The 26257-nt window shown below is 44.7% G+C and overlaps 2 protein-coding genes across 4 annotated transcripts in view; one reads left to right on the forward strand and one right to left on the reverse strand.

The window, feature by feature from the left end:
* Nucleotides 1–6276, reverse strand: part of LOC121875755 (ankyrin repeat domain-containing protein 40-like) — a 67604-nt gene extending 61328 nt beyond the window's left edge. For all 3 annotated transcript variants that reach the window (XM_042380439.1, XM_042380437.1, XM_042380438.1), the window contains exon 1: nt 6242–6276. The gene's annotated coding sequence lies outside the window, so the exon portion shown is untranslated. The remainder of the gene's footprint in view (nt 1–6241) is intronic.
* LOC121875662 (clusterin-associated protein 1-like) overlaps nt 1–26257 on the forward strand; it is a 66364-nt gene that overhangs the window by 32357 nt on the left and 7750 nt on the right. The window contains exons 2-6 of the mRNA XM_042380284.1: nt 7666–7862; nt 8769–8945; nt 10898–10993; nt 14816–15033; nt 17759–17909. Coding sequence (XP_042236218.1) covers nt 7677–7862; nt 8769–8945; nt 10898–10993; nt 14816–15033; nt 17759–17909 — 828 coding nt within the window. The 5' untranslated portion in view covers nt 7666–7676. The remainder of the gene's footprint in view (nt 1–7665; nt 7863–8768; nt 8946–10897; nt 10994–14815; nt 15034–17758; nt 17910–26257) is intronic.

The following is a 26257-nucleotide window of genomic DNA, read 5'->3' on the forward strand; positions in this document are numbered from 1 at the left end:
TATTAATAGTATTACCTCATTTAACGCGGTTTCACTTAACGCTAGTTATCAAATACGCTGCCTCGCCAGAGCTGAACTTTCACTTAACACGGATTTTTCCACATATACGCCGTGTGTCCGCCAGATGCTATTTTAGATTGCCCACCCGCCACCCTGCCTGACTGCCCTTTTAGCTCATAAAATTATACAAAATTACTGCCAGAATATAATTTTACATTGCTGGAATTTTATATTTCAGGATTATTTTGAATATAAACATCATATATTTTGCATTAGACATACAAATTTTAGATAACTTTTTCTGTAACTATGTTATCTTTGTAAAATATATGACATTTATATTCAAAATATTCCTGGTCTAAGGGAATCCAGCAATGTCAATTATATTATCCTAACTTGTTTGAGTGTATTATTTATTACAAAAGTTAAGTATTCTGGTTTTCCCACATCTCCTTGGGACGTTGGTGGAGGGTGGGGGAGGAGGGACCAATTGACCATCTGTTACCCTGGAAGAATATTTTTTTTTTTTATTAACTGAAGATATTTGTTTTAGCTCTCATAAAATTATACAAATTACCTGGCTAGAATATAATTTACATCTGGAATTCTTATAATTAGGATTATTTTGAATATAAACATCATATATTTTGTCATGACACAAATTTTAGATAAAAATTTTTTCTGAGTAACTATGTTATCTTTGCAAAATATATGACATTTATATTCAAAATATTCCTGGTCTTACAAGGAATCCAGCAATGTCAATTGTATTATCCTAACTTTAGTTTGAGGTATTATTTATTAAAATTTAGTGGTTTTCCCCAAAAATTTCTCAGAGAGGGAAGAGCCGCAGCTTAGTGTGAGAGGGGAGGGAGTTGAGTCCATTATTTGAATGGACATTAACTTCATGTATCGTTTTCTATTTCTCTTCAGAGCACTTGTAGGTATGTATCATCATAAATTAAGATGTTATTTTTATTACAACATAGAGGTGCCTCAAAAAGTGGAGTTTGGTTAAATGTTTCTATTGAATTAATCCCATATGTTCTCTTGTTCACTTAATGATTTCACTTAACACGACCCTCTGGGTTCCCATACTGCTATGGGGTACAATTATATATATATATATATATATATATATATATATATATATATATATATATATATATATATATATATATATATATATATATATATATATATATATATATATATATATATATATATATATTATACTGTATATACAGTGAACCTCACTTTACGCGAATACCAACCCAATGTGCCCGTAAAGGAAACAACATAAACTATATGGGATTAATTGAAATAGACTAGCCACCCCAACTCCATTTTTCACAATACCTACATTGTAGTAAAATAACTTTAATTTATGATGGTATGCACACACAATTAATAATTAAGAGAAATATCAATAATATTAGTTTTTAACACTTCACATTAGTAGAAAAGATGGCTAAGGTCAATGGGATGGTGGTCTTAGGCAGAGGCAGATATTATTGGCCTCACCTGTATCATTTCAATTGTATCACTATCCACCACAGATGCTTGCAGGGCCTCTTTGTCAAACCCCTCAAGTCCATATAAGTCCATATCCTCACTATAATTATCACTATCACTGACTTGGGCCGCTGTGTGGGTGGCGGAGAACTCGTAATGTTTGATGACTATAACCTTTGTAAAGCGCTGCTGGGCCACACCATGGCGGATGGCGGAGAGGGCTGGAGAGATGCGGAGGTTTGGATCCAAAATGGCCTGCCAGCCAGCTTCAAGGAAGGGCATAATGAACGTAGTGGAGCATGTCACAGGGTACCACGTTAACGTGGAAACGCGGAATGTGAGCATTACGGTTTCGACAGGGTACCGCGTTAACGTGGAAACGCGGAATGTGGGACCGCGTAAAGCGAGGGTTGACTTCCACTTTCCGCGGTGCATCTACCCATATACGCGGAGAGTGTCTGGCTCGACGCTATTTTTAGATTCGACCCTCCCGCCTTCTCCCGCCTGGTCAAGCCGCGCGGTAAGGTTGCGCAGTGCATGTCTCTGTTGTGTTATCAGTGACGTCATATGACGTATCGGACTGTGATTGGGCCATGCATCCTTTCACCCTCCGCTGCTAGCTGTGATTGGTTTAAAGAAATATGACGTGTCCACCCGCGGGAGGGAGGGAGGAAAGATGACGCTTGACCTAGCAGCGGCAGTTTCATCCCTCCAGGCCACACCGTGTATACGTGAATCCATTGTTCTGTAAAATGGCTTCCGCCGGACCACCGCCCTCAGAGAGAAACCTTTCCTTACCTGGACCCAGCCGCCCAAAGCCAAAGAAGATACGACGTTCCCTAAGCTACGAAGTGAAATACAAGATCATTCAAGATTGGGAGAAAGGAACACGTCAAGCTGATCTCGAGTGCCAGCATGGAGTCAACGAATCTATGATTCGTACTATTAAGAAGGATGCAGCCAAGATCAAAGAACACATGAGAATCACAAAGTCTGCAGGTGCTTCAATGATCAAATATTGCCAGAACAAGGTGATGCTAAAGGTTGAAAATTTGCTGGTGAGTTACTTGATTCGTCAGGGGCAACGCAACATGGCGGTGGACACGCGATCTGTTCAAGAGTACGCCCGTGAACTGTATGCAGCAGTGTCACGTAAGATGGGAATTGCAGAGCCCAAACCCTTCAATGATTCCTCTGGTTGGCTGCATAGGTTTAAGAAGAGGAACAAGATCACCAACATTAGCATTGGTGGTGAAGAAGCGAGTGCTGACCGTGCGGCGGCTAGAGATTTTCCTCCGTTCTTACGTGAGGTTATGGAGGAAGGGCAGTACACCGACGACCAGGTGTTCAACATGGACGAATCCGGTCTCTTTTGGAAAAAGCTACCTTCCAAGGCCTTCGTTGTCTAGTCTGCCAGCAAGGTTCGGGGCCGGAAGTTGCAGGAGCCCATCACCGTCCTCTTTACCACCAATGCCTCTGGTACCTGTAAACCCAAGTTATCGGTGATCCACACAGCCCGCAAGCCGCACGCCTACAAGAACGTGGACATGAGCAAGATTAATGTCCACTGGCTGACCGCACGTAAGGGGTCGATGTTCTCTGCTTTGTCACTCTCCTGGTTTGATGACTGTTTCGTTCCCAACGTGAAGAAATTCTGCGAGCAACAGAATGTTCCATTGAACATTCTGTTGCTCCTTGACAACGCACCAGGACACTCGCCACTACTTATGGATCGTCATTAATCCAGCCCATGGACCAGGAGTTGATCTGCAATGTGAAAGCTGCATACTCTGCAAAAAAATTTAAGCTCCTGAAAGACTGTACCAACACCAAGGATGAGTTGCGTAAGCTAGGTGACACCGACAGCGAGAGTAAAAGCAACGAGGACAAGGAACAAGAGGTGGCGACTCAAGAAGTTCTCGTCAAACAGTTTTGGAAGAAATTTAGCGTCAAACAAGCTGTAGATATCTTGGTGGAGGCATGGGATCAGCTGTCTATAGCTACGATTCGTCACGCATGGAGGGATGTGTTGCATGGTATACCAGGTGAGAGGCGGAGTCAACCTGTGACTGGTGAGGTTCAGACTGTTGCAGTAGCAGTGGACCTTGCCAGAGAAGCTGCGCACAGTATTACAGCTGAAGGCTTCTCCGAGACCACCAACGAAGACATCCTGGAGGTGATCAGAGATCCTGAAATGACTGCCGACGAGATGTTGGAAGATGATCACGTCAGTGAAAAGGAAGATGGTGGTTCAATCTCCGAAGAACACAAGTTAACGCATAGTCATATTAAGGGTGCCATCGAGTGTGCAGAAAAATTGAAGCTCTTCCTTTCCAACGACAATGACGATGACCGCTATGAAGTCTTCCATACCCGGCTGGTGCAGGCTATGGAGCCGTACATCACGGTGTATCAAGACAACATCATCACTAGCCGTCAAAAAAGCATTACCGAGTTCTTCGCCCGCAACCCACCACAGCCAGCCAGTGATAGTGACAGTGAAGGTGACTTTGAGGGATTTGTCAGGGAAGCCCTGACAACTGTAACTGATAGTGATGGTGATGCACCTAGTAATGGTGATTCACCTGAGGGCCAGTAATCTGCCCTCTGCCTCGGAACCAGCCTCCATCCCCGTATGCCGACCCATCTCTTCTACTAACGTAAGTGTTACACCTAACTTTTAGTTTTCCTAACCTAACCTTTATTTTTCCTAACCTAACCTCTTCTATATACTTGTTTGTTCATACCATCATAAAGTTAAGATAAAATTTTTACTACAACATAGTTGTGTGTCGTCAGAAAGTGGAGTTTGGGGGTCGGGCCAGTCTCTATTGGAATTAATCCCATATGTTTTGTTGTTCCATTTACGCGGATTTCACTTAACGCGGTACCCTGTGGGTTCAATTGACTGCGCAAATCGGGGTATAACTGTATATATATTCCACAGGTAGTCCCCGACTTATGACTGACCCAATTTACGTCAATCCGCACTTACGACCTACTCTGACCGTACGACCGTCCGCACATACGACTGCCGCAGTCGTGACCAAATTTTTTTTCAAATGACGCGCGCATTTTCTATACCGAAAAGTTTCCATCCTGAGCGAGAGCGTGGCTGGCTTGGGTCACCGCGTAGGTACACTCACTCAGTACAGCGTTTAGTTGGTGTTTGGCTATCGTATCCTATACTGATCGCGCTGTGTACTTACTTTATTATCGTATTTAATTGACTTTATAATGACTGGAAAGCGTACAAGTGAGAATGCTGGTGGTGCTCCAAAGAAAAGGAGTCAAACAATTACTTTTGAGATGAAAATGAAGATAATAATGCAGTATGAGAATGGTAAAACTGTAGCAACAATCTCACGTGACCTAGGTTTCTCGCACTTGACCATATCCACTATTCTGAAGGACAAGGAACGTATTCATGATGTAGTGAAAGGAACAACACCTATAAAGGGAACTATAATTTCAAAGAGAAGACAAGGTCCTATTCACGATATGGAAAAATTATTGGTGATATGGATAGAAGACCAAACACAGAAGCGTGTACCCTTAAGCCTTCAAACCTTACAGGCTAAAGCAAGAAGCCTGTTCCAAAGCCTGAAGGAGCAGGCAGGAGATGAATGTGAGCAAACCTTTACAGGAAGTCATGGGTGGTTTAATAGATTTAAAAATTGCTACAGTCTACACAATGTTAAGGTGAGTGGAGAGGCAGCTAGTGCCGATGTTGGTGCTGCCGAAGTTTTTAAGGAGGAGTTAGATGAAGTGATTGTGGAAGAGAATTATTTGCCAGGATTCAAGGCATTCAAGGACAGAATTACACTTCTGTTGGGGGGGATGTAGCTGGTGTCAAGCTAAAGCCCTTCATGATCTATCATTCAGAGAACCCAAGGGCCTTAAAACATGTCAGCAAGCACACACTGGCGGTGTTTTATCGCAGTAACAAGAAAGCCTGGATGACCATTGTAGCCGTAATGAAGTCAAATGATGGTCGTACAAGCGTAAATCGGGCTGTGAATCACTTCTCGATTATTATTTGGTGTCATAAAGTCACAAAAAATTGGTAAACTTAATTTAATCTGAGTTGGATTAGGTTAGGTTAGGTTAGATTAGGTACATGCACGCAATCTATTAACTCAGATTAAATTAAGTTTACCAATTTTTTGTGACTTTATGACACCAAATAATAATCGAGAAGTAATTAGCAGTCCGATTTATTCATGTAGGACCATTAAATGACCTCATTACGGCTACACTTGGGTAATTAGTCTGACCACCACTTACTATTACAGCTTACATCATTAAACAAAACTCTTACTATCCTCAATTAAAATGACTTACTGGACCATTGTTTAAACACCAATACTAACTTAGGAGTAATAATTAAACTGAATAAATATTTATCTTTTATCTAGAGCAACACTTCCTGCCTCTCCCTCACACACGCCTCTATCTCCTCACATCATTAGCCATAGTTTAAAAGGTCCTCTCTGTGTGCCAATAACCTGTCTTATAAACCATGGCTCTATTATATATAAAACACAAGTGATATAAGTTATCCTATAGTCCACACACAAGGCTGCTCTATACTGGCATTTAATGACATAATAAACGACACATTACTATAATATATGATAATTATGATGTAATCTGTGTTATAATTGTATATATCACTAATAATAAGATAAACATAATAATTAAGAGGGTTAAATGACAGACTCACCCAGCCTCCCCACCAAGGGCCTCACTAACTGACACTGTTACTGAGATTACTGAACACTTTGGAACACTTCGCCGGAGAGGTTTAATTATATATATTTATTTTAAATATGATCTTCTCATATATGCTTTACTATTTATATATTAATAAAAATAGTATAATATATCTGCTAGTGTATATGTACCATAGCTTTGATTAATATAGTATTTATGAGGAATATTATATACAAAATCTAATAATACATATTAGATTTTATTGAATGTGTATGTAAAACTCTGGAATCATTATTTTTTTTCATTTATTCCTTTATAAATTTCGTAAATCAAGATTCTTTACTAGAATAAAATGAGTTTGTTGATTAAAGTTAATAAACTGTGTTGGTGATGAAGGCAGATGATGTTGGACCCGGACTTCAGGTTCAGAATCTTTAACCCGAACACATAAGTTATCAGGAGACATAAGATTAATAAAACTAATATAAAGTATTGTATTGTCATATATAATGGCTTATTATATAAATATTTGGATGTGTTATTACAATTGGAAATATTAAAAATAGATAATTAAAAAATTCTGAATTAGTTAAGCCAGTCTGAACACAACCTAATGCCAGAGTAAACAAACATCTTCACAAAATTTTAATGATATAAAAAGCAACATAGAAATCTATTATCGTCAATTATATAAATATAAAAAAAATAGTAATTTAATCTCCAAATATCTCATATAATTGATTAATGGCTAAAACATACGCTTTATGACCATGGACTCCTACAAAACCTAAACTTCCTCACACTTTTACGAAATATTAACGTAATTATGACACATTACCATCATTACACCCCATTAGACATTATCTCCGTTGTTAATTCATTTATAGTTCAAGAGAAACAGCCAAGGAAATATGAGAGATAATAAATATGAAAGACCAGATCGTATCCATGGCAACACGTTGTATACAAATACCACAGGTGAGTCGGCCAGGTGGTGGAGACTCCTGGGAACAACATGTCTTACAGGGAGCTGAGAAGTAAGTCCTAGGGAGAGTTAATTATCATGTTCTATAGAGTTAATTATCATGTTCTATAGAGTTAATTATCATGTTCTATAGAGAGTTAATTATCAAGTCCTGTAGAGTTAATTATCAGGTCCTATGGAGAGTTAATTATCAAGTCCTATAGTGTGTTAATTATCATGTTCTATAGAGAGTTAATTATCAAGTTCTATAGAGTTAATTATCAGGTCCTATAAAGAGTTAAGCACTAAAAGTGTTAATAAGCTTTATGAAGGAATTCTTAAAGCTTTCTTTAAGCAAAAACTCCTATACTCGTATAGTAAAAAGTTTTAAAGAAAGAGCTTTATACAGTAAGTCTTATAAAGTGTAACCTAACCTAACCTACCCTAGCCTAACCTAACCTAACCTACAGACTGTGCGGAGATGCTCAGAGCTCTGGGCTTCCGACGACTCATCTCCTTAGAAAACTTCAGAAGACCCAACTTCCCCCTGGTGGCTGAGATACTAGGCTGGTTGGTACACAGGTTCGAACCCAACGCTGACCTGCCAACACACACCGATACTGAACAGGACAGAGTTATTTTTATCAGATCCGTCGCCCAGTTCATGGTAAGGCGGCCATTGTGTACAGTATTTGCGGGTTACCTGAAAGTTAGTCCCTCCAGTTTATTTCACCTGACGATTAAACACCCTAGCGATACCTGGGGGGGTTCAGGTTAGATTGGGTTAGGTTAGGTTGGGTTAGGCTAGGTTATGGTGTTAAATCATTCGGTGAAATATGCTTGGGTGTCTAATCTTCAGGGGACCCGTGTTTGCTGTTTACTTTTCCCTCCCGTCTGTCTGTCCCCCACTCCTTTGCATGATATATTTTCTGTTATAATGAAAGGATCTCAGTCAACCTTAACACACACACACACACACACACTCTCTCTCTCTCTCTCTCTCTCTCTCTCTCTCTCTCTCTTTTGTGGTGGTTTCGGTTTGTCAATAATTTATATATTGTTTAATTTTCTGTCTTTACATTCACGATATGTTTTAATATTTGTTTCTGGTGAAGTTATGTATATGGCCTATTGTTGTGTATGTATAGGGTGTCTCAGAAAAATGTCCCTCACCTCCCTGCTCCCTGGGACACTGTGAGTTGAGGGAGGGGGAGGCAGGTAGGGAGGGGAGGGAGGGAGGCAGGGAGGGAGGCAGGGAGCAAGAAGGTAGCAGGCAGGGAGGGAAGCAGGTAGGGAGGCAGTGAGGTAGGCAGGGAGCAGGCAGGGAGGGAAGCAGGGAGGTAGGCAGGGAGCAAGAAGGTAGCAGGCAGGGAGGGAAGCAGGTAGGGAGGCAGGGAGGTAGGCAGGGAGCAGACAGGGACATTTTTCTGGAACACTCAACATATTAACGTATACAGTATATGGAATACCCTGTCCATGTTAAGCTTTACCTCTGGCTGAGTATTATCCCACACACCACACTACTCACCACCTCCCCCTCCTCCTCATGCTGTGGTGGCGGCTCCTGACGCAGGCAGCGAAGGCCAACGTCCGCCTCAACACCAAGAGACTGTACCAGGCTGACGGGTACGCCGTTCAAGAGATCCTGAAGGGGTTAAGTCTGCTGTACTCCGCTATGCCCAACAATAAAGATGACAGTGGCTTCGACGATGACTCAGAGACGACGCTTAACTTTGACGTCTCCAACAAGGTATTAACAATGAATTTCGTTTCTGTGTTAAGTTGTGTTTTACTATATTTTCCTCACATTGCTTGGCACCAACGAAGTGTATTTCCCTCCTGATTTCCTACCACACGTGAGGCATTGTCCTCCTAGTAAACATTCGATAAAAAAGATTTAATATTACCCCTTTTTGCACTTTACTCCCACAACATTTCAGTTTTTTTATGAGTTCAAAATTCCAAACAATTAAGTATCATTCGAATCGGTTTCATAAAAAGAAATATTACAATATATACACGGTAACATTATCGAAAACGTAATGCCGTACTGTCAGAAGACTGTTTGAGAACTTTATGATGGGTTCGAATACCGGAAGACACCCATATTCATTCCTACGGTTGACTGTATTTTGGTGATCTCTCGGTGTAATATGTGCAAGTCTGTCGAAGTAATCTGATGGAATATCGATTTATAATGAGATAGTGTCAAAGGTTATGATGTAGAGGTGTAATGAAAAAAATTTGTCTGTATATTATGAATTTCCGTGGGAGTAAAAGTGCAAAAATGGTTATGACATCTTTATATCAAATGTTTACTGGTATTACATCTTTTTACCGAATGAAAGAGGAGAGGGAGGGGAGAAGGAAGAGGAGAAGGGGGAGGAGGAAGAGGAGAGGGAGGAGAGGGAGGAGGGAGGAGGATGGGAGAGGAGAATGTCATTGGTTGTGTTGGGCCTGCTGCACAGCCCTGAAATCAAATCAAGTTTACTAGCGATAGCACATGACGAGCTCTTGACTCGGACATCACGATTCGATTAGTGGTATATTAACCAGTCTATAGGGGACGATTGAGACAGTGTTGTGCTGTTCATCGTGTCTCAAGCCCCCAAACCCACATTTTAGTCAGTATCCCCTAAACCATGGGTTGGTTAAGACCACTCTCCCCTTCTTGAAGGGAACGGGACGCTACACAGAATCCGTTACCACGACCCCGTCCTGTTGACTGTTAGTGACACGAGACTAAGTGTGCCAACCCAAAGTTGTTATCCCCGAGGAAAGAAGATCATGTGTCGCAACAAGAGCGATCCAGACTGGCAGTGAATGTATCACTTGAGGTATTAAGGCTCTGTTAAGTTATACCCATAGTAGAGTAATCACATGTGGCGGCCCCAGGTGAAAAGTCCCTCTTTACAAGATTAATTTTATTACGGCGTGAATGCGAGTGACTTATATATCCCTGCAAATTGTAAATCATTGTATGGAAGCTGGCCAAATATATGTAAGTACAATTATCTGCCCGTATCTGTGATCCTATCTTATTATTACTAAAGGTAATGACTGATTGGTTATGACAAAGTATAACCAATAACTGAGATAGATGTTGGAAATTAATGGAATTCATTAAATCATCATTTATCAAGTATAAATCATGGAATGTCGAGTAGTGGAGTGAACTTCTACGTAGATACACCATAATCTCCTGTAAGTAACCAGTGTGAAGGTATCGAACTGTATGACAAGAAATAAGAAACACATAATAATATAATATCATGTTATATACCATCTAGACATTTAAAACAGTGACGGAGGGAGGAGAGAAGGGGGAGAGAGAGGAGGGAGAGAGAGGAGGGAGAGAAAGGGGGAGAGGAGGAGGGAGGGGGAGAGAGTAGGGTGAGGGGAGAGGAGGAGGGTGGGGTGAGGAGAGGAGGAGGAGGTGGGGTGAGGGGGAGAGGAGGAGGAGAGTGGGGAACGGGGAGAGGAGAGGAGGGGAGGTGGGGTGAGGAGAGAGAGGAGGGAGAGTGGGGTGAGGGGGAGAGAGTGGGGTGAGGGGAGAGGAGGAGGGAGGGGGAGAGAGTGGGGTGAGGGGAGAGAAGGTTGAGGCTTCAGGTAAACAAATACATTGTCACATCTCCATTTTGACGTAGTAATAATACACATACTGACAGATGTTTGAGTGATGATGACTGTGATGTGTTGCAGATCTCCGAGTTGAAACACATCAGATCCCTGGCCTCTGAGATCTCCAGCAGGGGCGCCACCCTCTATGACCTTCTGCGAAGAGAGGTTGACCTCAGGGTAAGTTCTACCTCTCAAGGTCAGCTCAGGTTATAACGCAATGAATACGTTCGTTAATCATGTATATCTCCGTTAAATTAATGTATAATTCCGCTAAAGTCATGTACATGTTCGTTAATGGTTTTATACGAAGGGCGTTCACAAATCTAGATGATGATGATAATAATAATAATAATGTAGGTATACAGTGCAGGAGGGAGTATACTGTGTACCGAGACAGTGTAGGAGGGAGTATACTGTGTACCGAGACAGTGCAGGAGGGAGTATACTGTGTACCGAGACAGTGTAGGTAAACAACAATGGTAACTTGACCAAGGATAACCAACAAAGCTGTCAGCTGCTTATATCCAGGAGGTCCTTTGTTTAGGCTTACTCTTGGTCTCTAATCAGTAATAGTATGTCTACAGAAGTGCTGTATTGTGAAAGTTTATTTGATGCAATTCAACAAGTACTGCATTGTTCTTGGACTATCCGAGGCTGGTGGATCACTACCACAATACAACATTTTCTGGTTTAATAATATTGAAACTCACTCTCTTCTCTTGCTGTCGTTTCATCTGTTATGTATTTCTTTGTTTTAGCTTTGAATTGCTTAATACCGTGACTGGTTTTGATGTTTTGTGGTAAGTTGTTCCAGGCCCCATAATATAGTGTTTACTCCCTCTAGTGCCCTGCCGGGTCATATCCCTAGTCCTTACACAGTTTGTTGCCAGGTACTCTGGCCACAGTCCAGTGAAAATCCTGTAAGCGTGATTCAGCTTCGGTTGGTTCAATCTATCAGTCACACTTAACATGTTCAGTGATTGATGAACTTGGTGACCAACGTGATCTCGTGAGTTCATATCAAGATGAACATCACCGCCTTGTTTTGAACAATTTGGAGCTTGGATTTTAGCTTCTGTGTTGAGGCAGAGTACCGTGACGAGCAGGAAGAAGCCAGCCCCAATGACATCGACGACGCGGTCGAACACTGGTATACGGATGTGAAGACGGAGATGGACAACAACATCCCGACCACCACTCACAGTACCATTACCCATCCTCACACTAGTCACCAGCTGAGGCAGCTCAGTGTCCAGTACGATCACGTGAGACAGCTAGCCAGTATCCGTGGGTGGACGCAGGAGCTGAGAGACCGGTACCGAGAGCTACAGACGGACATCCAGCACGAGAGCAAACGTCTACATGAACAAAAGTGGGCCGCCTTGGTGTGGGAGGCAGCCAACAATTACAGCGATTCTGCTGCATTCTGGAAAGGGATCAAGCGACTGAGGGGTTCCACCTCTAGCACGGTCCCTTACCTGCTCGACCAAAACAACGTGAAAATATTCGAGGAAGAAAACCAAGAACAATTACATCGGCGATATTTACGAAAGATCTTTACCATTAGTGAACAGGAGAACGAGGGCTTCGACAGGGAGTTTGAGGAGGACATTTTAGGTCAGTTGCAGGACCATCAGCACCTGCTCCAGCCGCTCCCACGGACTGACTTCACTAGACTGGTGGACGGAAGCTACCTGACGGAGCGCATAGTTCCTGCAGATGTGTCAGCCGTCATAAAAGGGTTTAAAAACAAATCACCTGGTCAAAGCCATATTAGCAAGAAGATCCAGGTCCAACTCCCCGACAACATGATAGAGAGGCTTGCTCATATATGCAACACCTGCCTCGCCTCTGGATACTTCCCTAAGATGTTCAAAATCGCCGTTATTCGCCTCATACCAAAAGCAGGGAAGCCTCCAAACAAAGTCGAAAACTTTCGACCAATATCGCTGCTAGAGGTACCTGCCCAAATCCTCGAAAAAATAGTCAACAAGCGGTTGCGGATGTATCTGGAGGACGAAGACGTGCATAATCCCCGCCAGTTCGGCTTCCGCCAGTACCGAGGCACATCCACCGCCATAGCTCAGGCCTACGAGAGCAGATCGGGCCAATGCCATAACTGGCCGCCTGCAGTGCAATATAGTACTGAGGGACGTCAGCAAAGGCGTTTGACAAAGTTTGGCACGCGAGGCTGCAGTATAAGATCACACAGCTGGGGCTACCTGAAAATCTGCTGACGCGCCTGCTGTGCAACTTCATTATGTGGACCAGAGCCAAAAATCAAGATGCAAGAACATTTTGGAGAAGAATTCTCACCTGAGCGGCGTACCTCAGGGTTCTTGGTCTCTCACCAACCCTTATGCACTCTACACGGCTGACCTGCCACCCCAATCGTCGGCAGCGAGTACGTCATGTATGCCGTGACGATGCAACACAGATCGTCACCTGCCCAGGAAGGTCCACGGCAAGGATGGCGCGACCTACCGCTCGGGCAATAGAGGAGATCTGGAGTATGAATATAAATGAAAACAAAAAAAAACGATATTTGAGGTCATACCCATAGCCAAAATCCGCCGGCGCCATTGATGATCGACGATGAAGAGATTGAGTACTCTTAAACAAGGCAGGTTGTCGGCTTCTCCTCATCCCCGGACGGGCATCATTCCCCACGTGAAGGACAATAGACTAAATAAAGCCAAAGTCGCTGCAGTCAAATTAAAACGTTTTAAACTGATGCCTGAGAAGATATTGTTCACCTGTACAAGGCGCTGGTGAGGGGCCTTGTGTTGGAGTGCCCCATCTATACCACTCACACTCGGGAAGACGAATTACAACAACCAGAGAGCTTCCAAAACAAGTGTTTAGATCAGCCAGTGGCCAAGCGCCACCCTACCAGGAGACAGTGGAAACCATCCACCCAAGAAATAAAACAAAAAAAGCCCCTCAACTTCAGGTTCCATCGCCTAGGGAAGAAGGTTTGGGACAAGCTCCTGGACGACCTCATAGCCCAAACCACCTACACGCGGGAAGACATCTGAGGGAGACCCACGCCTGGTGGACCCGAGTCTGCCCACTACAACAACTCCAACCCGCGACCCATCTATGTCCGGCCACAGTGATCCACCTTAGATTAAAAAACTTGATGACATAACCACATTAAACAAGTCACACCCAGTGAGTCCATAACGTAATAATAAACTTGTACCTGTAAAATCAATCTTAGTCATTGTCTACTAAAATAACCATTGTGCAACCTCATCCTAAATCCTAGGTTAGCTTAGTTAGCCAACAAACTCTGCAATATGTAAAACAAGGGTGTCGTCCCCTGTTTAACTCATTAAACTTTTTCCGAACCTTCCCCAATGACTATAAGCCACGACTATATGTTGTGACTCTCCATCCCTGTCTGGCTGTGCCTTGAGCCCCAGCAGGCCTTCCATCCTTTCCCACCTTAACAAAAAAAAAAAAAAAGTGACGAGCAGGAATAGTCCGAGTGACTAGACATAATCCTGACAGCTCTGTCCTTGTTCAACTTTAATACAGTACTGTACAACCCATGTTGTACTGCTCCCCATTATATTTACGTTTTCCATTTCCACTGTAATTTATTATAAAAAATAATAATAAATATTGAAGTGATAACCGTGGGAACATTATGAGATGTTCTTATTACTACCATGCTATTGTACTATTCCAGATGATACTAAATGTTACATAATACTCTTGAGATAAATGTATAGTATATATCAGGTGCCTACAAGAGAGCTCAGGCTGTCAACTGGCTCAGCCATGTTAATATTGTTATTATTATCCACTCTGTATCTGTGTTTTCTGGATAAATAAACTGTTTCAATTCAATTCAAAGTTAGGTTAACATTCTTGAAGTTAATGTAACAACGTGGGAGCGGGGAGTTAATACTATTACAGTTATACCCCCAAAATACTTATTCATATTATCTAAAATATAAGTTATAATTATTGTATCGCCCTCGGCTACAGGAGATCCGCACCAACATTATCAACAGGCAGCTGGAACTGACGGAGGTAGAGGAAGGAATGCAGTCAGCCATCAGCGCCTGTGAGAGGGAGGGCAAACCGAACCAAACCGCCATAGAAAACGTAGGTTCTGACCAATCCAACCTGGAGGCCAAGATTGACAAGAAGAAAACGGGTCTTGAGCGGGGACAAAAGAGACTCCTTACCTTGAAGAAAGTCAGGTAAGGTCAGGTCAGGTTAGGTCAAGTTAGGTCAGGTCAGGTTAGGTCAGGTTAGGTCAGGTTAGGTTAGCCCATAATTACACCTGATGATTAAAGTCACACCTTAATATTGCCTGGGAGGTCAGGTTAGGTTAGGTTAGGTTAGGTTAGGTAAGGGTAGCATTAGGTTAGGTTAAGGTAGCATTAGGTTAGGTTAGGTTAGGATTGGGTGTGTCTAATCTTACGGTAATGTGACAGGTATAACTAGAGACAGTCGGTACCCCACACAAGGTGGCGTCAACAATAGTCTTGAGAAAACACAAACATTACACTTTCTTATTAATTAAAAGATCACATTTACCTGATGTTACCTGGATCACGTCAACCTAACCTAACCTAACCTAACCTAACCTAACCTAACATGAGGTAGATGATGCAACGGGTAGTGGGGTAGATGATGGAGACGTGTAGTGGGGTAACATGCTATTCTTGTTCTGTTTTTGGTTAAAATTTCCGGGAACATTTTGATCACCGTGGGCAGGAAGCTACGACCCTGGTAGGCATGGTGGTGGCTGGGGTTAGGTTATGGTTAGCTTGGGTTGTTGGGTGGGGGTGGGTGGGTGTGGATGTGGGGGTTAGTGTGGGTGGGGGGTGGATGGGGTTGTGGGGTAGATGTGGGGTGGGTAAGGGGTGGGGTGGGGTGGGTGGGAGTAAGGGTGGGGGGGTGGGTGGGGTAAGGTGGGGGTGGGGGTGGGGGTAAGGGTGGGGAGGGGTGGGGGGGGGGGTGGGGTGGGTGTGGGGTGTGGGGTGGGGTGGGGGTGGGTGGGTGGGGTATGGGTGGGGGGTGGGTGTGGGGGTAAGGGTGGGGTGGGTAAGGGATGAGCAGTATTCCAACATGTTAACAATCAATCCTTATAAACTTGAAGCCAACTGCTCAGGAGTGAAGTAGCTGGCATCTGTACAGCATTCCCAGCTTTCAGAAGGCAGCTTTAGCAATGTTGTGGATGTGTGGCTTCCATGACATATTAGAGGAAATGGTGAGGCCTAGCATATCTATTTTAGAATTCGGCAGAATGATTGCGTCCTGAAATGTGATTGGTGGGAGATCATCTAATTTGGAAAGTGTAATTGGTAAATACTGAGTTTTATTACTATTGAATTCAACCAAGTTTCTACCTCCCAATTCAGCGATGCTGCACAGATCCGCATTGATAGATGAAATGATATCAGCTCTAGAAACAGATATCGTTTGAGAGTTAGGGAAGGGAAAATGTGGAGAAAAAGTAGAATCATCAGCGTAAGAATGGATAGAATTTGTTGTAGTGTGAAGTAAATCATTAATGAAAAGAAGGAAGAGAGTGGGTGAAAGAACAGAACCCTGTTGGACACCACTACTGGTAGAGAAAGAGCGAGAGATCGATCCCTCGACAACAACTGCCACTGTTCCTAGTACCAGACGTGTCCCTCATCGTATCATGTCTCTCACTGTTCCTAGTACCAGACGTGTCCCTCATCGTATCATGTCTCTCACTGTTCCTAGTACCAGACGTGTCCCTCATCGTATCATGTCTCTCACTGTTCCTAGTACCAGACGTCCATCATCATGTCTCTCACTGTTCCTAGTACCAGACGTGTCCTCATCGTATCATGTCTCTCACTGTTCCTAGTACCAGACGTCCATCATCGCATGTCTCTCACTGTTCCTAGTACCAGACGTGTCCCTCATCGTATCATGTCTCTCAATGCCCTAGTACCAGACGTGTCCCTCATCGTATCATGTCTCTCACTGTTCCTAGTACCAGACGTGTCCATCATCGTATCATGTCTCTCACTGTCCTAGTACCAGACGCCCTCATCGTATCATGTCCTCACTGTTCCTAGTACCAGACGTGTCCATCATCGTATCATGTCTCATCGTTCCTAGTACCAGACGTGTCCTCATCGTATCACTCTCACTGTTCCTAGTACCAGACGTCCTCATCGTATCATGTCTCTCACTGTTCCTAGCAGTCCTCATCGTATCATGTCTTCACTGTTCCTAGTACCAGACGTCCATCATCGTATCATGTCTCTCAATGCCTAGTAACGTGTCCCTCATCGTATCATGTCTCTCACTGTCTTAGTACCAGACGTGTCCCTCATCGTATCATGTCTCTCACGTTCCTAGTACCAGACGTGTCCATCATCGTATCATGTCTCTCAATGCTCCTAGTACCAGACGTGTCCCTCATCGTATCATGTCTCTCACTGTTCCTAGTACCAGACGTCCTCATCGTATCATGTCTCTCACTGTTCCTAGTACCAGACGTGTCCATCATCGTATCATGTCTCAATGCTCCTAGTACCAGACGTGTCCCTCATCGTATCATGTCTCTCACTGTTCCTAGTACCAGACGTGTCCCCATCGTATCATGTCTCTCACTGTTCCTAGTACCAGACGTGTCCCTCATTGTATCATTGTCTCTACTGTTCCTAGTACCAGACGTGTCCCCATTGTATCACGTCTCTCACTGTTCCTAGTACCAGACGTGTCCATCATCGTATCATGTCTCTCACTGCTCCTAGTACCAGACGTGTCCCTCATCGTATCATGTCTCTCACTGTTCCTAGTACCAGACGTGTCCCTCATCGTATCATGTAGGACTTGTTTCTAACGTGTATCGCAATGCTCATACATGTCCACGTCTCAGCCTCTTAACGTGTTCACGACTGGTATCTGACATGTTTATGGTGTGCTCCTGAACAGGCCGGCCTTCATGGACGAGTATGAGAAGTTAGAGCAGGACCTCAAGCGTCAGTACGAGTCCTTTGTGCAGAAGTTCATCAGCCTATCTTACCTCGAGAACCTGCTTGATGACTACGACCGCATCGAGCAAGAGAAGATGGCGGAGAGGGAGGTGAGTGGTGAGGGTTGTGAGTGGTAAGGGAGGTGAGTGGTGAGGGTGGTGAGTGGTGAAGGAGGTGAGTGGTGAGGGTGATGAGTGGTGAGGGAGTGTGAGGGAGGTGTGAGTTGAGGGAGGAGTGGGTGGTGGTGGTGAGTGGTAGGTGGAGGGTGAGAGGTGGTGAGTGGTGAGGTGGTGGAGGATGAGGTGGTGGGAGGGATGAGGTGGTGAGGGTGAGGGGTGGGAGGTGAGGGAGGTGGGTGGTGAGGTGCTGGAGTGGTGAGGGTGGTGAGGTTGAGGGTGATGAGGGTGAGTGGTGAATGGAGAGGGTGGTGAGTGGTGGGGGTGGGAGGTGAGGGTGGTGAGTGGTGAGGGTGGTGAGTGGTGAGGGTGGGGAGTGGTGAGGGAGGTGAGTGGTGAGGGGTGCTGAGGTGAGGGAGGTGAGTGGGTGAGGGTGATGAGGGTGGGAGGGTGGTGAGTGATGAGGGTGGTGAGGGTGAGGTGGTGAATGGAGAGGGTGGGTGAGTGGTGAGGGAGGGTGGTGAGGGGTGATGAGTGGTGGGGAGGTGAGTGGTGAGGGTGATGAGTGGTGAGGGAGGTGAGTGGTGAGGGTGCTGAGTGGTGAGGGAGGTGAATGGGAGGGTGATGAGTGGAGGGAGGTGGTGGTGAGGGGTGATGAGTGGTGAGGGAGGTGAGGGTGAGGGTGGAGGGGAGGGGGGGTGAATGGGTGAGGGTGCTGAGTGGTGAGGGAGGTGAATGGTGAGGGGGATGAGGGTGAGGGAGGGGGGTGAGGGTGCTGAGTGGTGAGGGAGGTGAGTGGTGAGGGGTGCTGAGTGGTGAGGGAGGTGAATGGTGAGGGGTGATGAGGGGTGAGGGAGGAGGGTGAGGGTGATGAGTGGGTGAGGGTGGTGGAGGGTGGGAGGGTGGTGGAGGGTGAGGGTGGGGAGGGTGAGGGTGGGGAGTGGTGAGGGTGGTGAATGGAGGGTGGTGAGTGGTGGTGGGGAGGGGAGGGAGGTGGGTGGTGAGGGTGCTGGAGGGTGAGGGGAGGTGAGTGGTGAGGGTGCTGAGGTGAGGGAGGAGTGGTGAGGGTGGGGAGGTGGAGGGTGGGTGAGGGGAGGGAGGTGAGTGGTGAGGGAGGTGAGTGGTGAGGGTGATGAGTGGTGAGGGTGGTGAATGGTGCAGGTGGTGAATGGTGCGGGTGGTGAATGGTGCGGGTGGTGAGTGGTGAGGGTGATGAATGGTGAGGGTGATGAATGGTGCAGGTGGTGAGTGGTGAGGGTGGTGAATGGTGCAGGTGGTGAGTGGTGAGGGTGGTGAGTGGTGAGTGTAACAACTAAGCACTCGTATGGAAGAGACTATTTAGTGTGGTAGGAATGTAAAGAGAGGAAGTTGGTAGCGTGGCCGGGTTAGTTATTTACACTTATATTACGTTCTTGATGGACATCTTGTAAACACCGCTTCAATACAACTATTTATTAATTACGACAATGGCATGAACACATTAATAACACCTTCTATCAAAGTTACGTGAACATTATATTTACGTTACTAGACACTGACTCTCGGACACAAACATGAAATGAATACACTTCCCACAGTAAGTAACTCACCCTGTGGATAACTCTGACAAAGACTCACGTGTGACCTGTGGGAGGCCCAGCAGGTGCTTCTGGACTGTCTCCTATGGGAGACTCTGCTAGCTGGAGATGCGGTGCTGGGGAGGGTAGTGTCCCTCCCCACCTCGACAGTTCACGAGCGTGACTCCGTCTTCCGTAGATAGTGTTGTGAAAGTTGTCTGAATATGAATTGGGAATGACTGACGCAGCTAGAATGCCCCGTGGACGGGACTGCAGGGCAGAACCAGCCGGCAGATGACCGCTCCCAATTAACACTAAACTGGTTAGATCTGGACAGCTGTGTTTGCCCATTTGTGCGGTCATGTCGCAGGTCGGTAATGCTTCCTAATTATAACCGCCCAGGTGTTTCTTGGCAAAGTGTGGTTTCTTTAACACGGTCATATCGCAGGGTTAACTCAAGCAATTAGTGGACGAGGTCAGGTCCCTTGGGTCGTGACCCAGGGTGTGTCAACTTGGTAAGCGGGGGTACACCGTGGGCCCATACGGCAGGGTTAGCTCCAGAGGGATAATTATCAGATATGGCCAGTGATATGTGCGGTCTTGGGTATGAGAGTTTGTTGACCAAACTGGAGTGGTCCACTGAAGAATTGGCGAGGGCCAAGTTAGAAATTGAGAGGGCCACGTTGGAGAACGTGAAATTAAGGAAAGAGCTGGCGAAGTTAAAAGGAGAGGCTGGACGAGTAAAGCCAGTGTCTGACGAAAAATCAAACGAGTGGAAAGTCGTGAGTAGTGGGAGGACCAAGCTGGTGGTAAAGAAGCACTCGAAGGATACGACAACAACGACAACAACAGCTAAGTGTACCAACCCGTTCAGTCCCTTGATAGACGAATTGGACGTTAGTACAGTCAGGGGCAGGGATGACAAGGAAGGTATAAAAACTTTAATTGTTGGTGACTCACAGGTAAGGTACATGGACAGGGCTTTTTGTGGTAAAAACAAAAATAGGATGAGGGTGTGTTTGCCAGGAGCTGGGGTGGGGGATATAGTTGACAGGATGGACAATATCTTGTCTGGTAATGGGAACAAACCCATTATCTGCCTCAGTGCAGGAGGCAATGATATTGGCCGGTGTAGGAGCGAGGAACTTCTTGATAAGTTCAAGGCAGCCATAGATCGTATTAGGACAAAGGGAGGGATCCCTATCATATGCGGTGTCCTGCCTAGAAGGAGAGTTGGCAGTGAATGGTTGTCAAGGGCAGTTGGTGTTAACGACCGTCTTGACAGATATTGCAAGTCAATATCAGTCCCATTCATTGACAACTGGGACAACTTCTATGGCAGAAGGGACCTTTATGCTAGGGATGGGGTGCACCTGTCTAGGGATGGAGTAGCAACCCTGGCTGGGGCTCTAGAGGGGGCAGTTCAAAAGATATCGAAGTCTTTAAACTGCTAAGAGAACATAGGGGCACGGGGGTGGAGGAGACTGCAGTGGGAGCGGGTAAACAAGGCGAAAGATTACAGGGAAATAGTGTTAGGAATGATGACAAAACTAAATTAGACAGGGAGTTTAAAACTAAACGCGGTAAGGGAAGGACTCAGAACACCACTAACTTAAATGTATACTACGCGAACAGTAGAAGTATGAGAAACAAAATGGATGATATTAAGGCCTTGGTATGTACCGAAGAAATCGATATAATTGCATTCACTGAAACATGGATCAACCTAGACACACGTGAATTACCAGTCGAATACCAAATTGCGGGTTACAAACTGTTCCATACCGATAGGCAGACCAGGAAAGGAGGCGGAGTAGCAATCTATGTTAGGGATAATCTGAAGTGTGAAATAAATAAGGAAATAAAAACTGAGAGGAATACAGAAACAATTTGGATAGAATTAAGCGACGGTCGGGAAAAATTAATCACAGGGGTAATATATAGACCCCCCAATCTTGATAGCGTCAATGAGCGACTTATCTGGGATGAAATGCGCAGGGCTTCCATACACAACAAAGTCTGTATAGTAGGCGACTTTAACCTTGGCCAAATAGATTGGACTGTCCTTACGGGTAACTCAGAATCAGAGGATTTTCTCGAGACGATCCAGGACTGTTTCCTAAGTCAACATATAACCGAACCCACACGGGGTAATAATATACTGGATTTAGTTCTGACGAACAGAGAAAACCTCATTAGCAATGTCGAGGTAGGGAACGAACTTGCAAACAGCGATCACAAAGAAATTCGATTCCAGTTAGATTTTCAGGGCAGACGTAAGGAAAATTCCACTAAAGTACCAGATTTCAGAAGGGCAAACTTTGACAGTTTAAAGAGGCAGCTGAGAGAGGGGGTGTCGCGCTTGGCCGTGAACCTGACAGATGACACCGACCTGATAACGAGATCTGAGATTGCCGAGTTCCACGACAATTTAAATAGTGAGTTACTTAATGCACAAAGGCATAACATACCATACAAAAAACTCAGATCAGACAACAATGACCCTAAATGGATAAATAATTATTTAAAGAACATCATTGGCCAAAAGAAGGCTATAGGTAGAAGGATAAATCGTGGCGAAATTCACCTCCGGGACTATTATAGGGTATTGGCGAGTAGAGTTAAAACCGAGATAAGGAAAGCAAAGAGGAATAATGAGGTAAGGGTAGCAAGGGAGGCGAAGACAAACCCCAAAGGATTCTACCAAATGTATCAAACTAAAACACGAGAAAAGATTGGACCAATACGGTCAGACTCCGGCGAGCTCACTGATAACGACGGAGAAATGAGCAATAATTTAAATAAATATTTTTCAACAGTTTTCACCACCGAAAATTTAAACATGATACCTGAGGCACCGACTCTATTCAGAGATAGTGAAGAAAACAAATTAAGTGAGATAGTAGTGACTAGTAACGATGTTAGTAAGCAAATAGACAAACTAAAGCCTAATAAGTCACCTGGTCCCGATGAGATATTTGCCAGAGTATTAAAGGAATGTAAGGAAGAGCTTAGTATGCCCTTAGCAAAGTTGTTTAACATGTCCTTAAAAACAGGTGTAGTACCAGAATCCTGGAGGATAGCGAATGTAATACCGATTTTCAAGAAGGGGGATAGATCACTATCCTCTAACTACCGTCCAATCAGTCTAACATCAATAGTAGGCAAATTACTGGAAGCAATCATTTCAAACTCTATTCGAAATCACCTGGAGAAGCACCGATTGATCAATGATTCCCAGCATGGCTTCACAAGCGGACGTTCTTGCCTAACTAATCTATTAACATTCTTTTCATCAGTTTTCGAATCAGTGGACGAGGGGCACAATTATGATGTGGTATATCTCGACTTTAGCAAAGCCTTCGACAGAGTCCCCCACGAAAGACTAATTAGAAAGGTAGAAGCTCATGGCATCAAAGGTGACATCCTTAAATGGATTAGGGCGTGGTTACAGGACAGGAAACAGCGAGTGAGCATTAACGGCACTAAGTCCCATTGGAGCAACGTCACAAGTGGAGTTCCCCAAGGCTCAGTACTTGGACCATTATTGTTTATTATATACATAAACGACATAGATATCGGCATAGACAGCAACATAAGTAAATTTGCTGATGACACTAAAATAGGACGTGTTATCAAATCTGACGAGGACTCGGCAAAACTACAGGAAGATCTAAACAAATTTTTCCAATGGTCTGAAAAATGGCAGATGAAATTCAATGTCGACAAATGTAAAGTACTCAGTATAGGAGATGTAAACAGGGAAACCAGATACCAGATGAACAACGATGCCATAGAGAAATCCGACTGCGAGAGAGATTTAGGAGTAATGATAAGTAGGAACCTTAAGCCAAGTAAACAATGTGTTTTTGCTCGTAACAAGGCTAATAAAGTACTTGGGTTCATACAAAGGAGTGTTAGTTACAAGACTAGCGAGGTCATCCTAAAACTGTATCTTGCTCTTGTGAGACCACACCTGGATTACTTAGTTCAGTTCTCTGGTCACCGTATTACAGAATGGATATAGAATCCTTGGAAAGAATTCAGAGGAGAATGACAAGACTAATCCCGGGCATTAGGAACCTTGAGTATAGAGACAGGTTAAAGCATCTTAATTTGCACTCCCTCGAGAGACGTAGAGCGAGGGGCGACCTGATAGAGGTGTATAAGTGGAAGACAGGGCTAAACAAAGGGGACATTACAAAGGTACTCAAATTATCCAACCAGGAGCGAACTCGTAACAATGGTTTTAAATTAGACAAATTTAGATTTAGGCGTGAAATAGGTAAACACTGGTTTGGAAACAGAGTAGTTGATGAATGGAACAAGTTACCAAATATCATCATTAACTCGAATTCGCTGAATTGCTTCAAACATAGGTTGGATGCTCATATGAGCAATAGGGGTTGGGTGTAAACGGAACTGCCCAGTATGGGCCAATAGGCCCGCTGCAGTTTCCTCCATTCTTATGTTCTTATGTTCTTATGTGTTGTAATTCTCTGGGCTGTTAGCTGTGGTCTGATAAACAATCATTACATAAGGGTGGTGAGTGGTGAGGGTGATGAGTAGTGAGGGAGGTGAGGGGTGAAGGTGGTGAGGGAGGTGAGGGGTGAGAAAGGTAAGTGGTGAGGAAGGTGAATGGTGAGGATTCTGAGTGGTGAGGAAGGTGAACGGTGAGGGTGATGAGTGGTGACGGTGGTGAGTGGTGAGGGAGGTGCGTGGTGAGGAAGGTGAATGGTGAGGGTGGTGAGTGGTGAGGGTGGTGAATGTTGAGGGCGGTGATTGTGGTGAGTGGTGAGGGAGGTGCGTGGTGAGGAAGGTGAATGGTGAGGGTGGTGAGTGGTGAGGGTGGTGAGTGGTGAGAAAGGTGAATGGTGAAGGTGATGAGTGGTAAGGGTGGTGAGTGTGGTGAGGATGGTGAGTGGTGAGGGTGGTGAATGGTGAGGGTGGTGATTGTGGTGAGTGGTGAGGGTGGTGAGTGGTGAGCGAGGTGCGTGGTGAGGAAGGTGAATGGTGAGGGTGGTGAGTGGTGAGGGTGGTGGTGAGAAAGGTGAATGGTGAAGTGATGAGGTAAGGGGTGGTGAGTGGTGAGGATGGTGAGTGGTGAGGGTGGTGAATGGTGAGGGTGGTGATTGTGGTGAGTGGTGAGGGTGGTGAGTGGTGAGCGAGGTGCGTGGTGAGGAAGGTGAATGGTGAGGGTGGTGAGTGGTGAGGATGGTGAGTGGTGAGGGTGGTGAAGGTGGTGAAAGATGAGGGTGGTGATTGTGTTGAGTGGTGATGGTGGTGAGTGGTGAGGAAGGCTAGTGGTGAGGATGGTGAGTGGTGAGGGTGGTGAATGATAAGGGTGGTGAGTGGTGAGAGTGTGGTGAGGGGTTTGTTCACATCTGCTTGAGGAACATACTGCCAGTGGTACTGTTATATCCTAATCTTAGTCTAGCTGTTAAAATTGCATGTAATCTAGTGATTTGTGGTGAGTGAATGATGAGGGGTGAAGCATAAGAGTGATGAGGTTGAAGTAAGAAAGACACACACACGCAGACCAAAAAGTATGTTAGGTTAGGTTAGGTTAGGTTAGGAGGGATTGGGTGGTTAGATATTCATAATTTTTTTCAAGACGACCTTGCATAAGATCGCTCCGACTTAACATGTGGTGTAGAGTACGGTGTTGGTAAGGACGGCCGATAACAAAAACAAGCCTACAGGTATCTTGGGAAGGGGTGGGGGGTGTTATGAAGGAAGAAGACAGGTTGGTAATGAGAAGGTTGAAGACAGGGGTGGAGGAGGAAAGGAGGAGAGAGAGAGAGAGAGATGAAGAAGGAGTTTGATTAGATACAGTGAAATGAGACCTGGAGAAGATAGTGGAGGATGGATGATGGCAGCATAGGTGCGGCCCAGATGGAGGAAGAATGGATGAAGGAGTTAACAGAGAGCAGTGTGTGTGGGGCAGACCTGATGGTGAGAAAGAAACACACAGAAGGAGGAAGAATATATTTAACCCTAGATAGGTAATTTGGGGTCCAAAAATCGCTAACCAATCATATTCACCAGGACTGGGAGTGACGCGTGGTGGACACTTCACCTCCGATGACGATGAGAAAAAACGGTTCCGAAAACAACATTTATACAGCTTAAGAATCTCTATAAAGATGATTGGCTAAAAAAATCTTGAGTTATTGAAAGGTGTTTAAAAAAAAACCTTGCTAGTTGGAATTTATCAGACTAAAATTAATTTACACTGACCTGAGGGTTAAAACAGGCTGTTGGGGAGGACCCTTGGGCTCACAGCCACGAAGGACCTGTGTGTGTGGATCAGCCAAGAATTTTGTTCATAGCATCAGCCGCTGTGAGTGGTGAAGATGGCGATGGTAAACAGTAGACGACTGGTGTTACTGACTCTGATCTACTGGTAATACCGCTGTAGGAATGTGGCAAATTATAGCAACCCCTACTACGACGCACACACACACACACACACACGTCAGGCCACACCGTCACTCACACGGACGGCTCGGCAAAACTCCTCACACAATACAGGTTTCTCCACATTGTTCTGGTAAATTGGTGAATATTTGGACCACCTGAAGATTAGCCCCCCTAGGTTATTTCACACGATTAATAAACATCTTAACGTTGCCTGGAGGGTTAGGTTACGTTACGTTACGTTACGTTCAATTTTCAATTTCAATTGTTTATTCCTTGATAGAGGAAGCGGGATCCTAGTGCTGTCACTAGGTACCCCTGTACAATGACACCAGAAGCATCTGGCAAGTGTGACAAGTATATACA

This window comes from Homarus americanus, unplaced genomic scaffold (genome assembly GCF_018991925.1).
Source record: "Homarus americanus isolate GMGI-L3 unplaced genomic scaffold, GMGI_Hamer_2.0 scaffold22250, whole genome shotgun sequence".
In the NCBI taxonomy this organism is placed as follows: domain Eukaryota; kingdom Metazoa; phylum Arthropoda; class Malacostraca; order Decapoda; family Nephropidae; genus Homarus; species Homarus americanus.